We start from the raw sequence: 15,812 nt of genomic DNA, 5'->3' as shown, positions 1-15,812 counted from the left end.
GTCGAAGCTAAGGTATGGCAAGGTTACGAGTCACAGAACTTAACTAGAGTATCAATCAACACGTCCAGCAAATACTCATCACAGAAGTCTATGTAGCTTATCTGTGTGGTCAAGAAAATTGCAACTTTTTCAAATGCAATCTCGTTTACTGCAAAAACTCAAAATCTTACCAGGAATATTTGTCTTATTTCTAGTTAAAATGTCTCATTTTTAGTCAAAAAATCTCATTACACTTAAAACAAGAGTCTTATTTTAAGTGAAAATCTACTTGAAACAGGTGAAAATGGTTGTTTTTGTCTTAAATGTAATGAGATTTTTTTTTACTTTTGAGTTTTTGCAGTGTATAATAACTAGTGAAATCGATCATGTTGTTCTGATTTGCATTTGTAGTTATTCTATATGTATTAAGTAATAGAATAATCAATACAAAGAGACACAGAGTAATTACATATTTGAAAAAACAAACATTTACATTCAAATTCAGTCTCCTGTTAGTGCATACAGGAATGACACAAATAATATTTAGTCTTTTACCAGAAAAAAAAACATTTTAAAGAGTTTTTTTTTTTTAACCTTTTTTCAATTTGAATTTTAAATGATCCATTATCTGGTAGTTTTCCTGTGTTGTTGTTGTCATTTCTCTAATGGTTAGACCTTGAGGTGAACTTGCTGGAACTGTCACTTCTGGGAAGACTGGGAAGAATCTGGTCTCTGGGGATTACATTTAGGGTGTGATTTGTAACCTGGGTGGTCTGAGATTTCCTGCATATTTACAATCAAAAGCAGGCAGTAATCATCATTTTCCGGTCGTTCAATTACCTCATGTAGGAGTTAGTGTAGTAGTTTTCATCCACTTGGTTGTACAGCATGAGAACATGAGCAGCGCAGGGACAGAAATGTGGTGGGAAACAAAAAACCAAGCCAAACTGAAATTGTTGCCGGAGTCTGGGTCCAACACACTTTTGACTATTACATTTCAGTTATGCAATTCTTTCTGTCCCAGACCTTAAAAGATGCATAGATGCTCAGGTTTACCATATTGTTTCTGTCATTTCAAGTACATTTCATGTCTGCAGTACAGCGTTTGAGAAAAACCTCTGTGTTTACGTAGGTCCAGAGGAATGTTATTTTTGGTGCTGTGTTGGTCCAGACCACAGTTTTGACGAGGAGGGCAGGAGTATTTTTGAGGAAATGGGTGTTGAGGACTCCTCCCATATTGTACTCAACATTCCCCTTCTGCACACTTTTACTTAAAGTTTCAAACCTAAGACACAAGAAAACATAACGAAGGAAAAAGCAGAAACAGAGGAAAAGCACAATTAAGGAAAAATAAGTCTGAGGATCACCAGGATCACAGGAGTTAGATTCCAGAGGGTTCAAACGGGTAAGATCTTCTCCTACAACAAGCTTGTTTTCAGTCATTATATAATCAATTGCCTGTATTTAGTGATACACGTTTTATTAAACAACTGGATAAAGTGATGGGAATGTAATCAAATGTTCATGAAAGCAATCCTAAATAATTATTTCCAATTTTTCTTCAATATTTAGAAAGATATTACTTTTTTTCATCTAACATAAGCTGGCATGTTGTGTGATTATACAGAATCTGCTAATAACTGCTAATAACCTCAATCTATTGTGTAAACAAGATATAGAAGTGTTTGATTAAAGCTGTGTCTCTTTAAGCCTCAATGACATAGCCAAAATGTAATTTATACCTGTACCAGATGGCGCACACACACACACACACACACACACACACACACACACACACACACACACACACACACACACACACACATACATACACACAAATAAAAAACATCAATAAAAAAAGTGGCATGAGTGAGATGCAGGAAAGTTGATGATCTCAGTTCAGGGTGCATTGTATGAAGTATTTAAAGATTTCACCCAAATGTGCTTCATATATATATATATATATATATATATATATATATATATATATATATATATATATATATATATATATATATATATATATATATATATATATATATATATATATATATATATATATATATTTATTCTGAGGAAATTGAAAAAAGAAAAATTTGAAGCCGTCATTCATTCCTTCGTTCACTGGCAGCCAGTGAACAGTTACTGGGATGAAAGCAAATCCCAGTAACTGTTCACCAGAAATAACAACTGCTGCCAATATAAACAATTGAAATTATTACACAACTAAATATGAGTGTTCTGAGTCTGTTTTGTCAGCATTTTGTGACAGGAAGTTCAGACTGACATAAGGATTTTATCTTTGATTAGGATTTCAACTGGTGTAAAATCTGTGCCATAAACCGAGCATGCAATGGAACGTTCTAAATATAGAAAATTGTGTTTTGCAAGTACATCAATTTTATTTTGAAAATATGTTATTTTCCAAACAGAGAATACTGCAATCGAGCCAAAAAAAGAGGGTAATTTGCACTCTCAAAAAATCTCTGCTGAGTTTCAGTTCTGTTTGCATACTTGCTCAACATGGCACATCGTTACAAGTGTGCCAAATTCGGGGGGAAAAAACCCTAGCAGAGTTATTGATTATTTTCCAGATGCACTGATAAACTAATGACAGTTCCATGCTGTAGAAGGGTGTTGCATCCTAGTTTTATTATTATTGTTTTTTCACAGTTACTGACTATGATTTTTTGAGTGAGGGTGCAGACAGTAGAGCATGAGCAGACAAAGTTTTATTATTATTATTATTGTTATTATTATTATTATTATTATTATTGTTATTATTATTATTATTATTATTATTATTATTATTATTATTGTTGTTGTTGTTGTTGTTATTATTATTATTATTATTAATCATAATCATAATAATAAGCACAGAACAGACTTTTGTTTCCTCAAACTGATATATCCTTTACAGTATGTAGAAATAACAGTGTAAAAAGAGAGGCAACTATCTCATTAAAATACAACGTACTATATTTTTAATTTTGGCATTGTTTCACTGCCTTATTTTTAGCAGCTGGGTGAACTAAAATTCTTCCGCATCATGACAAAAAAAATCTTTAAAAATGAAGAGTTATGTTCATTCAACTTCTTTGCAAATATAGAGGCTGTGATGTATGATATAAAAGAAGGTCTTTAGTATTCATTATCATTTTATTATCAATTCATTTTTTAAATATGACTTCAAATCACAACAAAAAAAACCCTGAATCCCCCTTTTGTCATACCTGCAGGCCCTTCAGTGTAAAAACTGATCATTATCATTCATTCATATAGATGTTTTGCACAGACTCATCAAAAGCTAATCCCTGGCAGACAGAGTAGTTATTTGTTTACAGAGGCTCCAGGGCGTGGATGCTTTAGTGTGTTCCTCAGAGAACGGACAGAGGATACGGTCTTCCCACCTCCTCTTCTTACTGGCCTGTTTGTGGCTTGATAAATGTCTGGAGATGGTCAGCACAGATGCAGAAATCCATGATGAAAGCCTTCAGAGTTTCCTCGGGTGGGAGGCAAAAAGTCCAGAATTCCAGCCCGTTTCAGATCTTTGACATCTGCTGGACCTTTTTTGTAAAAATGCAGAAGGAAGACTGGTATCTGGGTGTTGTGTCCCTTGCCTAAAAACGAATTCATTCATCTATAAAATGATTTTCATCATTAAGTGTAATTCCCTTTATTTCTTTTTCACTTTTATTGAAAACACAGGGAGGTTTTCCTACGTCACTCCAAACAGCTATGATGTTTCTGCTCTTATCCATCGTCGTGCTGCATTTGGTCAGCTTGGCCATGCTCTTCATAGCCACTCTGGAGAAGGTGAGACCACGTACAGCCCAAATACTCTTTACTCATGTTTTTTCCTCACCTGTATTCGAACTATCATTATTAACTTAGTCACCAACATGTTGCATGTCAACATAGCTGAATGATGCAGTATGATAAGACAAAAATCTAAAAAAGTATTTTTTTTCTTTCTTTCTTTCTGCAGTCGTGGTGGGTATGGACAGATTCAGAAATCACAGACCTCTGGTATAACTGCCTCCACGATAATGACACAGAAACTTGGATGTGTGCTGCTACCACAGAAAGCGGTAAATCCCCAAAGTACAGTACTAGCCACAAGTTTTAGGCAATCCTGAGTCCGGACTGTTTAAGACAGAAGAAATAAATTGTATCTGTATAAGTGAATATTGTGGGACTGCCAGAAGATTCTGGGTGTATTTCAGTGTTTTACTCTCATTCTTTCTTCCCAGACTGGCTGCAGTCTGTCCAGGCCCTTATGGTCCTCTCTGTGGTCTTCTCCTCCATCTCATTCCTGGTTTTTCTAGCTCAGCTGTTCACCTTAAACAGAGGGAGCATCTTCTACTTCACAGGCCTCTGCCAGGCCTTTGCAGGTTATTGAAAGTTATTTATTTTATTTTTTTTATTTTTTTACCTTGACCTACCAGCTTTTTCTCAAGTTTCTGCTCTCAGATCACACACGCCCCCTGTACTGGTAATTAACAGGTCTTAAACAGTGCAGAGGATGGCATTAACACACTTTCAATTTTGCTCACATATGGACAAAGTTTTCAATAGCCCCTTTCACACAGCCAGTTCGAGGCGGGAACGTTGCGCCTTTAAGCCGCCTCGCTGTTCTGTGTGAAAGTCACGGAGGCGGAATGGGGGGGCCAAGTGGCCCCACCAATAAGCCGGCAGCGGAGGTAGTCACAGAGCCGTCACAGAGACGAAACGGGGTCTGTGTGAATGACACAGCCGGCATGCCGGCATGCCACTAGACGCTGACGCTGTCGTCACGCCTCTGATTGCGGAACGCCGGCATGCTGTGTGAATTTACAGACGGGAGCGGCGTTATGCCGGCGTTGTATGGTTCTGTGTGAACCAACAAAGGCGGCGTATTGACAGGACTTCTTTACACCAATATTGCGGAATCTCTGTGTGAAAGGGGCTATTATCTTACAGAAACAGATAACTCAACTACTTTTTGATTTCTTTGTCCGCGAATATACCGATTGTTTAAAGACACACACTGAAAGATATGCTTTATTTAAATGCTTAAATCTATGTTTGAGCTGAAATTTTTTTCCCCATGAACTGATGGTATGAAAATGTCAAATGAAACTCAATTGTGTATTTCAAATGTGTATTAAACCATGCTGAATGAACTCTTGTTTTAGTAGGTTTTCGAAATATTACAGTTACAAAATGGCCCTTTAATAAAACTGTTATATCTCAGGAGGAATCTGTGGATTTTAACAGCCACTCGATTCAAAATTCAAATTCCAACATACTTTATTACCTAAAGGGAAATTGTAATTGTAACAATGTAATAATAGGACATCTGACTACATGAGGCAACAAATCAAAAGGAAGTTAAAGCTCGGGAAGTCGGGAGTCTCCCAAAAATACAGTAACTGGCCTTGAACGCACACAAGTTCATCCCCTTCCCAACCTGTCCGTTGGACTCCAGAGCTGTCACCCTCTTCCTCCTCCTGCTCCTGTCGAGGAGTGGGCTGTCCTCGCTAGAGTGTGCACAGCTGAGCTGTCGTGTGCGAGCATGAGGAAGTTAGGTTTATTAGGTTTATTTCTACTGCAGAAATAAAAGTTTGACATTTTAATATTAAGGTCAATGAGTGGCCAACTTCTGCAGCCAGCCCCTTGTGGTCATTCAAGGAAGTGCAACATAAAGCCACTTCGTGGTTGCATCAAACTAGCAAGAGTGATGTAGCGGATGGTTAGGGCATAACACACATTGAAGAGCAGCTCTAGTGGGACAAAGTGGAATTACAAGATGTCCACAGTCAGTCCCGTATTGCTGGTGGCTCTCATGTCAACCCAGCAGGTCTACATGCCCCTGCATGGTTACAAGTGGTTTTTCTACAAAGAGTGGATTTAAACTGAGCCTGACGAAGGAACTGTTTGTTTTTGTTTTTTTTTTATGTAAAATTTAATATAGAATAAAAACAGATTTATACTTTAAAATAAGCCTTTTTTAAATTACTTTATACATTAAAGTGACAAAACATTTGTTGTCATGTCTGCAGTACCTGTAGGGTAAAGCATGACAAGAGGATACTCTTAAAATAGGAAAAAGTATTCATGTTAATTGTTGAAATTGTCTGTTTGAGTTCCTGTAAAAGAGGCTTCTATGATTTCTAAACACCCTAAATTTAAGCTGAGCGTCTGCTCTTTATGATCACATCTATTTCAGAGCTTTGATTTAAATATGAGTATTAAAGCTTTATTTGTGTCTTTCACAGGTTTCACAGACTTTGCCGCTTGCCTAATCTTCACCTTCCACAAAAATGAGATCTTAGGTGACTCCAGAGATCAGAGCAAAGGGCGCTTCGGCTACTGTTTCATCCTGGCCTGGCTGTGTGTCCCTCTCCTCCTCATTAGTGGAGTCCTTTATGTCCATCTGCGCAAGAAGCAATGAGCCAATAATTAAAAAGGAAAGGGACATAACATCATCTTCATTGCATCTCCGTCCAACATTGCTGTGAAGCTACAGTCAGAGACGGTTTATGTTTTTGTACCACATGAAGGATTATTGAAAAAAAAAATCAATAATAAAAGGCATGGCTTCTGTTTAATCCTTTTGATTATTTTGAATTGTATTTAAATAAGAAATGCATGTATTGCTGCTTTACTGAAGAACATTCCTGTGTTAATAAATGTCTGGATCTGTCAGCCCTGTTTAGTTTAGCATTAAGTGCTTTGTGTGCAGCAGGTGCAATACACCGGTTGTGAAACAATTCTCCCTCGTTGTCTTTTAATCCCTCATCAATTTGTGGAATTCCCTGTTTACCTTGTTACCCACGCTGGTATCTGCAGAAAAAAGGCAGGGTTTCATTTGACAAATAGAAAGCATTTACAAAAATGAAAACAGAAGCAACTGTGACAGCCCAGCTGCATCTAGACGACGAAGTCACATAGTGCTTCATGTTACTCATAAACCTACCTGTCCGGTTGGACCAGCCCAAAAGGACAACTAAAAGTTAGTTGGCTGTTTGTGAGCTGCAGAATATACCTGTACATGGCACATAGCACTGTAGCTGGCTTTAATCCTGAGGTTGATTAATTGGGGCGATGACTGGGTTTCCGCTAAGTGATTAAGTGATGCATAAGCTCCATTCAATGCCTGGAATCCAATTGCAACGTCACCAACAAGGTGTGGAAGGTTTAGAGGAGCGTGATGACGCCCACAAAGGGGAGGAGACAGCATGAATCAGAGCTCTGAAAGTTCACAGGCAACATTTGAACCTGAGGCACAGCTGCACAGCGGATCACTTCAGCATAATCTTGTTTTTTTCTCATGTTCATGGGGGCAAAGCTGCTGCAGACCTTGAATTGTCCTCAGGCTTTTTATCGGAAAGGACTCTGAAACCATGAAGACTCTTGGCAACATCAAGATACCTGATGTAGTCCCTGACAGCTCATGATGGCATGGAACTAAAGTGGCTTTTATCAGAGATATGAATGGAAGTATCATTTACAACTTTATTCAAGGGAGTGAATAGAGTCGTCTGCAAAGAGTGGGATCATTAAGAGGTTGAATCTTTTAACAGAGACACACAAGCCTGCACTGATGTCAAACTCTCAAGAACAGAGCCTGAACGAGAATGTCGTCTTCCTGCCTGTGGATGAATCCTGCCCACAGTTTCTCCACTGCGAGAAGGAGCGTGAAGCAGTGGAGACGCTCCTGAGTGCAGGACCAGAGGCCTACTACAGCGCCGTTGGAGCCGAGCACTCCAGCTGTTTCTTATCTCCCGAAGAGGTCAACCAATTCGCCAGCTGGGCTCAGAATTATCATTCTGATTCAATCCCACTAAAAGTGGAGAATGGAGTGGAAAGCAGCCCAGAGATGGAGGACTACTGCTCCACCTATTTCCCTTCCCACACAGACTTGCCGGTCCCAGAATTAGAGCTGGGCTGGCCCGTCAACCCCTACTGTGTGCAGGAGGGAAGCATTACAGTCTACACCACTCCTGCAGTCGACGGGGGGCCACCTGTCAGGGAGATCATCAGACGACATCTGCAACAGGCTCAACAAGTACGCAAATATGACCTTAACTCATTCAGTTTTCATGGATCATAAAGGTAGAGGTGATATCTCAGAATATACTTTTATGCAAAGGCGTCTTAAACAATTTTGTTAAACTAGTTTTATTCTCAGTAGGTACCTTCTTAAAAATAATATTACATCACAGATTATTAGGGTATGTTAAACATCTTCTCAACAGCATTATTCATCACCTAAATTTGAACAGTAAGCTTTTCTAACATGGAAACCTATGTTTAAGTAAATAAAAGTTTACTAAAAAAATATATACAGTATATATTTTTAGGTATTTCTTATTTAATCAATCAGGCTACATGAACGATGTGTGTAAAATATTAAGTTTGTAGTGAATTTAGATATTTTTCATAATAATCCAACAGAAAACACGCACCGGGAGTGAGCGGCCCTAATCTAAAACAGAATTTGATAAATAATTTAGTATAAAAGATGCTTTGCATCTGTTTCACATGTGCTAGAGAGTAATCACACAGGAAGCCACCTTCCCCAGCTACATAACAATGCAGTGTATTTTTACCAGAAAGATGGAATGAGTCCTTCAAATTAACATCATCGTCTTGAAAAAAATGTCTTTCCTCAGATTTACCCATTGAGCATCTCAATTTTTTTTTGGTTTCTAAAAGTCTTTTGCTGGCTGTGCAGGTAATTGCTGTTGTGACAGACAGACTGACAGACAATGCAGTAATTAGTGATTTGCATATGGCTGCCTCGCGGGGAGTCGCCGTCTACATCATCCTGAACAAGAGGTCCCTTCAGGAAAATTTCACCCTCAACAGGTTGAAGCATCCGGTGAGTGAACGAGCGGTCGTGCTCCTAACTGAGATTTGAGGTATAGGCCTTCAGAGACAGTGAAAGCTGAACATGTTGCCTCTGTCTGGAATGTTATGTTATAAACCGCAAATGTGTCCTGTCACTTTGGTATGCTTACACTAGAAACGTAGAGTAAGAATTTAGCTAAACTGGTTGCACAGCATTCAGTGCCACCTGCGTGTTGTTCAGGCGATGAAAAGCCGGGCTGTCTGATAACAGCAAAATGAAAAAAAAGGAACTCTTGAATGCTGTGCCAATGTTTAAGTAGAGCTGTTAGAGAATTACAGATATACTCCTCAGCTCTAAAAGTAGAAATGCTTCATAACCAAAGATTAAGCAGATCTAAGCCGATCAGTGCGGCTTGGATTAATTTTACAAGACCAATCACACAGTGTTAAGCCGTCCCGACTCGACTCTCAGTAGCGATGCACAATGATTGATTTGTGCCAAAGACTGGCACATATCATACATATTATATGTTGCTCTTCAGGGCTCTTAAAAGCAGTAAGTCAAACTTGTTTCTGTGAATTCAAGTTAGGCAACATACTTTTTGACATTCTCTAAACTGTGTTTCAAATATAACATTTGGTGCTCTTTGGTTTCTGCTCTTGGGTTATAAATTAATCATTCACTGGGGGTTGACGCCGTTTTGAATCCTGCCACAATCAAATTCACAAATGCTGCTCAGGAGTGTCATTGCTTGTGTTGTATGCTGCTTTTAGGGGTAAATACGTCAAGACGTTTAGACTCCCACTTTAGTGCCGCATTGCTTGCATCTAGTTAGAAAGATCCTTTTGAAAAACCTATGTAAGCTGTTGGACCTTTTCATGTTAGAAAAATCTTCATGTCTAGGTTTTTCCCATTTGTTCCCTGGAAACATCCTTAAGTTCAGTCCGTGTACTTTCACAGCTATGGGGACCAAAAAACTTTTGGGATCTGTCGGTATGAGACACTTTTAAATGAACGTGAACAGAGCGGAGAAATGTTCCACTTACCCACCGTGACCCTGATTAGGAGAAAATTAATATAAATAAGATGGATGGATGGATGGATGGATGGATGGATGGATGGATGGATGGATGGATGGATGGATGGATGGATGGAGGGATGGATGGATGGATGGATGGATGGATGGATGGAGGGATGGATGGATGGATGGATGGATGGATGGATGGATGGATGGATGGATGGATGGATGGATGGATGGATGGATGGATGGATGGATGGATGGATGGATGGATGGATGGATGGATCGTTGGAATTTACTGAGAAAGCAGATTTATTCAGCCTGGCAAATGTTTCTGAATCATAAAAAGTTTCAAGTTTAGCGTGGGTCGTTCCAAAAATGGATGGATTTAAATAACAACAACAGTCTCTCTGGAGCAGAGCAGGTTATCACAGAGTCGCAGACTGGCAGTCCTCTTGAATAATCAGGAGTCTGTGATCCATCAATGTAATCGAGCAAGTGCAGGCCGCATGAGCATGAACCTGATTACCAGTTCATCTTCCTTAGCTTAAAGCGAAAAGTATCAGGATTACTTGGATAAATTAATTTCTTTGAGAGAGTTATACAACTTCTCTCTTCACTTGTACTACGGTACTTTCAAACCTGTCACTGTTTCTATGTTTTACCTAATATGCACCTCTAAGACAATTTTAACATTTGTAAACAGCTGTTCTTCAAGAAAATGAAGACATGTGAACACACACCTGTAGTGAATCTCAGGGTTTTTGCTTCCACTGAAAAACGTACTAAAGTTTTTTATTTATTTGTTTATTTAAAGGTTTAGTTATCAGGGACAATGCACATTAATAATACATTTAAACAAATGTAAAATATGCCAGAATTAGCCAAAAAGGCTATTTTGCATCTGCTGTCCCTGGACTGGTGTAAAAATAGTCAACCTAAAAGAAAAATTATATTATAAAGATATAAACAATAAAACATTTCCGAATAAGAAGGCTACATCAGAATAAAGATTAAAAGGTAAGAGACTAAGCTAAAATACATACACACACAGGTTAACATAAGCTCAACAACAGATAATTGCTACAAACGAAAACAGAAACAACATGAAGCAGCAACAGTAACATCAACATTAAAAACAAACAAGACAAAAGCACTAAACACAGAATAAAAAGCCATGCACAAAGAGCAACAGTGTAACTACACAAACTAATAGGCAACATGGTGGCAAGAGACAAACACCGACAGGCAGGGGAGCAAGCCAGGAAAATTAAGCACTAAAATTTAATGTTGACAGCCTTGGCCACTAACTAACCACTTTTTTAGATAAAATTTAAAAGAAGAATAATTTGATTGGTTTCTAATCTCAGTTGGTATGAAGTTCCACTCACGAGCAGCCCTGATTGAAAATACAGACTGGCTAAAAGCACTTTTCCTAAACTGGACCACACAATCTCCTCTAGCTGCACTCCGTGTGGATGTTGATGCCACTTTTATAAACCGGTTCAGTACAGGAGGAGCAAGTCCATGGATGATTTTATACAATAGACATAAGTGCGAGTATTTGATGAGATTTTCCAGATGTAACAACTTATATTTCAATAAAATATGGCAGTGATGATAGTCATTGGATTTCTTATCCAGTACCTTAATGGTTTTTTTATATAAAGAAAGTAGTGGTTTAAGTGCAGTGTTACTAGCTTGAGACCAGGTTGTCAAGCAGTACGTTATATGGGAGAAGATCATTGAGTGCATGTACATTAGTGCAGCTTGGGTTGACATGCAACTGCGAACATGTCTAAAGTTTGCCAGATTGAATTTGATGCACTTAGAAACCTTTTTGATATGTTCTTTAAATTTAAGATTACTATCAATGACCACCCCGAGATATTTAAAATCTGAGACAACACATAGTCGCTCCTCATCTACAACCACATCGAGCTCTGGAGAGTGAGTTTTAGTTTTACTAAAACACATACACACTGTTTTAGTGACATTCAGTTGAAGGCAGTTTTGCTTTAACCATTTTGTGATGCATTGCATTGAGTTGGTTAAGCGATCAGCGACTTGGGCTGCACCATGCATAAACCATGCATAAAAAATTACAGTGTCATCTGCATACATTATGGTGTTTGAATTAGGGCACACAGTTGGCAAATCATTCACATATAAAGAAAATAAAAGTAGACCCAAAATGTATCCCTGGGGAACACCTGCCGCTAACGAAATAGTTTCGGACTGATGATTCTTTATGCAAACAAACAAATAATTATGATAAGAATCATAACATAAATATAAACGAGCAAAACACGAAAAACTTTAAAGAGTTTTTGGCCCAGCAGGTGTTTTTTTTTCTCATAAATACATTTGCAGCAGGACCAGGCTCAAACTTCCCCTTATAAATGGATAGTACTACAGATTTGCAGGTTTTTTTTTTATGTATTTTTATGTCAAGTCCCTGCTTGTGCCATCTGCAGTAATTCTGGCAGTTTACATTCCCAATCTTTGCGTTTAAATTAAGATATCACAAGCCAGTTCAACCCAAAGTTGATCATTAACATGAAGTCACATATGTGCATTATATGTTACACAATCCTGAGTTTCAGTTTGAGATTCTTTTTTTTTTGTAATCTGACAGAACATGCGGGTGCGAGTTCTCGAGGGGCAGATGTTTTGTTCAAGAACTGGAAAAATGGTGGTTGGAGAAATGAAAGAACGGTTCCTTCTGGTGGACTCAGTTGTGATTCATGGCAGCTACAGGTAAACATGCATCCCTCCTCACCTTTTCACCCTTAACTTGTGTGTGAGAGTGAACTAACAAGCTGCTGCCGTGCTCCGCAGCCTCACCTGGACAGACGCACACCTGCACCGGCAGCTGATCACCGTTCTGCAAGGACCAGCTGTCGACTTGTTCGACAGGGAGTTTCGGGTTCTTTTTGCTCAGTCCAAGCCGACCACTGACACGAGGACGGCTGAAGCTGCTAGTCGTGTTAATGAGGCTCGTCGGCTGCGATACCGCTCACATATCTCTGTTGAAAAACAGCATCCTGTGGAGCCTGACCTTGCCACCCCTCCATTGCCGGAACCCAATGTCATCCTGAACTGGGAAAAAATGGGTGTTGTTCAGAGAGACTGCAGCCTCCCCAGCAGTTCTCTGGATCTGCATGATGAAAGCGAGGCAAAGAAAATGCCACCACATGATGACGATACAGGCCGAGCCATCACAAGAACATTCTCCAACAATCGGCAGGAGTTTGGAGGAAATATAAGGTATTGTGCACGGATGACCCTGACTGAACAAATTTTCACATATGGATGTTAAATGTTCATAGATGCACAGAGCAGAGCGGCACCAGTGTAACTTAGCTTTTTACTTGATCAAATGAAACAGGGCGAAACAGTTTCCTTTGCATTCTTTGAGTGTGCAGTAATCATCTTCAATTTGACAGGATGCTTGAAAACTGCTCTCCAAAATCAGCCGATGTGCCTGAAAAATCACCAAGTTTCAAGTAAGTTTTGTGATCATTCTGATTAATTAAGGCTGCATAAGCTTTAGTTCGTTTTTACATTTCAGACTATGAAACTTTTGTTACAGTAACACCTGCCATTCACCAAGAATGACAATTTCTGTTTGCGGCAGAACCTGTTTTTGTTTGCGTATTCGGCTGTTATGGTCTAATGAGGACGGCCAAAACTGAAATCCTATAGGAATGAGGACATAGTGCACAAATGTGCTTTTCTGTCTCATTATTCTCCAAGTCTGTACCTGAACACAACACACAGACATTCCTTACTGATGCTGTGAACAACTGCATAGAGATGGATCAACCAGCACTGCTGATTTTGTCATCCTGCCTTTAATATTGTATAAACATGTGCAGGAGAAAAACCAATATAAGATGATTCTGTGATTGAAATTATTTGTTGCAGGGTAGCTTCTTTTTACTGCTGCACACATGCACTTTGTTCATTAGGCTTCTTCTCAAAATGATGCAGGGTAAATACGTTGTAGCCGAGGAACACGTGTTGTATCCTAGACATTGACCTGATGTTCCCAAGAAATCGAATTATATATTTCATTTTGGGTAAATGTAGTTGACAACAACAACAACTGTGAGGGGCCATGCGCGAAAAAGAAATGTTGCAGTTCCTCAACTGACCACTGGGGGTGGCTCCAAAAGCAAATCAATTTGCATTGACTTCCATGTTAAAATGTCTCGCTTGGTTACAGAAATAAACATCTTTACAGCCTGGTTCAATAAAATGATGCTGATATTTGGACAGATTTAAACAGATTTGATCAGAACAACCGGAAAGTCCGAACAACTTCCCAGGGCTGCTCGTTCAGCCCATTTGTAGCGCTGCACAGTACAAAGCGGATCCAGGCTTCAAAAGTACTTTTCAGTTATGATGTAACTTCAAAGTGATTTTTTTATTTTTGTTTTTTTCCCCGTCAGGCAGGAGCATGCAAGAGAGAAAGCTGTTTCCAGGCAACTCTCTAGAGAGAATAGCACTAATTTACTTGACAGAACTTCAACAAGACTTAGATATAAAGCTCCAGAGCTTTCCTCCTCCGAGAGAGAACAGGACTCAAGGGGGGAGTCATTATCGGAGGTGAAGAGCACATTAGGTGATGCCTGCTCCAAACAGATCACACCATCTTCCAGAGTAAGTTACTGGTCTTCGCTGTCAAACTACTTGAATTAACTTTAACAGAATCGAGAAGTGAGATTAATTTCCCTCACCCTCTCACAGAGACCTTTAATCTTGAGGGTACCAGAGTACACCGGCTGTCCAAGTGACACCCTGAAGAAGATCCAGCATTCCACGGCAGGCATATTCAAGAGAGAACAACCCAGTTCTTCGTTGTCAGAACGGACCCAGTCTATGATGGACCTGAGAGGACCAATCCTAGGTGCCACACACCATCAGAGAGCGATCCAAGTGCCCAGGTTTCAGTCAAGCGTGAGTGTTTCTGTTTTTATCTTATCTTTAGACAAAGAAATGACAGTTCCCATACAGATGATTCTCTTTAAACACTTCACCTGATGAATTTACTTTGTATACTCAGTTTCATCAGCTGTTATTTGCTGAGTTTTGAGATTTCCACTTGAAGTTTTCCCGAAGATTCATTGTGTTCTTCTTTAATTTGTTTTAATGGTAGCACCAGTAAAGCACCGTTGCCTCAAAACTTTTATCTTCTCATTTTGTTTCCTCTACAGCTTGATCTGGATCAAATGACGCCTGCTCTAACCCTGATGAGGAAAAGGAATGATGATGTGAAAACGTCTTTACACAGAACTCCAGAAACCTTTATGCCCAGTATGAGGCCTCGCAGCTCCACTTTTATGTACAATAGGGACTGGAGGAGTTCACTGGCCAAGAGAACAGAGGGAGAAGCGGAATGACGAGTGAGGATAAACATCTGTCACTGAGGAACGGCACCAGGGGACGTCTGGAGTGTTATTTACTGACTATATCTGCTCAAATCACACTCTGCAAACAAAACCATACAAGGGATAATGTTTTCCTGTAGATGCTTTGTGTACTGTATCTTGAACAATTATAAATGAATAATGAAATACTTGTATGGCTGCTGCTTACTTTGAACAATATTGACATGAGTAATAACAGGATTAAAAAAAAAAATAACAGGGTAAAAATAAAAACTATTGTGTCTAACTTGAGTTATTTCCAACTGTTCAAATATCCACCGGCCCTGCCATGGCTTTTTGGCTCAAACGTGGTCCTTATCTGCAGTTTTCTTTGGCCCACATCTAGTTTTGACTGATGGATGGCCTTTTTTGTTTCTTTCCCCTATAGTCCAACTCTTGCCATACCCCATGATAAGCTAGTTTATAAAATATAGGACTCATCTGGCTCATACCTCACACCACAACACGAGTTTGGCCCACTCCATGACTTCTGGGACACGTCTGCTCAATGCCATAACTGAGCAATAAATACCAAAAGGAG

The 15,812-nt window shown here is 39.2% G+C and overlaps 2 protein-coding genes across 3 annotated transcripts; both read left to right on the top strand.

The window, feature by feature from the left end:
* Window positions 1–1,245: 1,245 nt before the first annotated feature.
* Window positions 1,246–6,572, top strand: emp3a (epithelial membrane protein 3a (MAM blood group)). Its single transcript, XM_061728545.1, has 5 exons — window positions 1,246–1,384; window positions 3,688–3,795; window positions 3,968–4,070; window positions 4,233–4,373; window positions 6,240–6,572. The coding sequence occupies exons 2-5, from the start codon at window positions 3,718–3,720 to the stop codon at window positions 6,413–6,415; spliced, it is 498 nt and encodes a 165-aa protein (XP_061584529.1). The 5' UTR covers window positions 1,246–1,384; window positions 3,688–3,717; the 3' UTR covers window positions 6,416–6,572.
* A 920-nt stretch (window positions 6,573–7,492) lies between these two features.
* Window positions 7,493–15,482, top strand: fam83e (family with sequence similarity 83 member E). 2 transcript variants are annotated; one of them, XM_061728543.1, is made up of 8 exons: window positions 7,493–8,032; window positions 8,702–8,848; window positions 12,475–12,596; window positions 12,678–13,106; window positions 13,286–13,345; window positions 14,294–14,504; window positions 14,592–14,801; window positions 15,059–15,482. In XM_061728543.1, the coding sequence occupies exons 1-8, from the start codon at window positions 7,568–7,570 to the stop codon at window positions 15,242–15,244; spliced, it is 1,830 nt and encodes a 609-aa protein (XP_061584527.1). In that variant the 5' UTR covers window positions 7,493–7,567; the 3' UTR covers window positions 15,245–15,482. The 2 variants fall into 2 exon arrangements, with proteins under 2 accessions (XP_061584527.1, XP_061584528.1); XM_061728544.1 differs by lacking the exon at window positions 8,702–8,848.
* The last annotated feature ends 330 nt before the right edge of the window (window positions 15,483–15,812 follow it).

Source organism: Cololabis saira, chromosome 8, assembly GCF_033807715.1.
Source record: "Cololabis saira isolate AMF1-May2022 chromosome 8, fColSai1.1, whole genome shotgun sequence".
NCBI lineage: Eukaryota > Metazoa > Chordata > Actinopteri > Beloniformes > Belonidae > Cololabis > Cololabis saira.
The sequence above is the reverse complement of the archived record's forward strand: the minus strand, read 5'-3'. Positions and strand labels throughout refer to the sequence as shown.

Excerpts from the sequence above, each read along its gene's own strand:
- emp3a (XM_061728545.1), top strand. The coding sequence starts at position 3,718 with ATGATGTTTCTGCTCTTATCCATCGTCGTGCTGCATTTGGTCAGCTTG. Across the intron at positions 3,796-3,967 it reads TCATAGCCACTCTGGAGAAG|TCGTGGTGGGTATGGACAGA; the intron begins GTGAGACCACGT and ends TTCTTTCTGCAG. Across the intron at positions 4,374-6,239 it reads CCTCTGCCAGGCCTTTGCAG|GTTTCACAGACTTTGCCGCT; the intron begins GTTATTGAAAGT and ends TGTCTTTCACAG.
- fam83e (XM_061728543.1), top strand. The coding sequence starts at position 7,568 with ATGTCAAACTCTCAAGAACAGAGCCTGAACGAGAATGTCGTCTTCCTG. Across the intron at positions 13,346-14,293 it reads GAAAAATCACCAAGTTTCAA|GCAGGAGCATGCAAGAGAGA; the intron begins GTAAGTTTTGTG and ends TTTCCCCGTCAG. Across the intron at positions 14,802-15,058 it reads TGCCCAGGTTTCAGTCAAGC|CTTGATCTGGATCAAATGAC; the intron begins GTGAGTGTTTCT and ends TTTCCTCTACAG.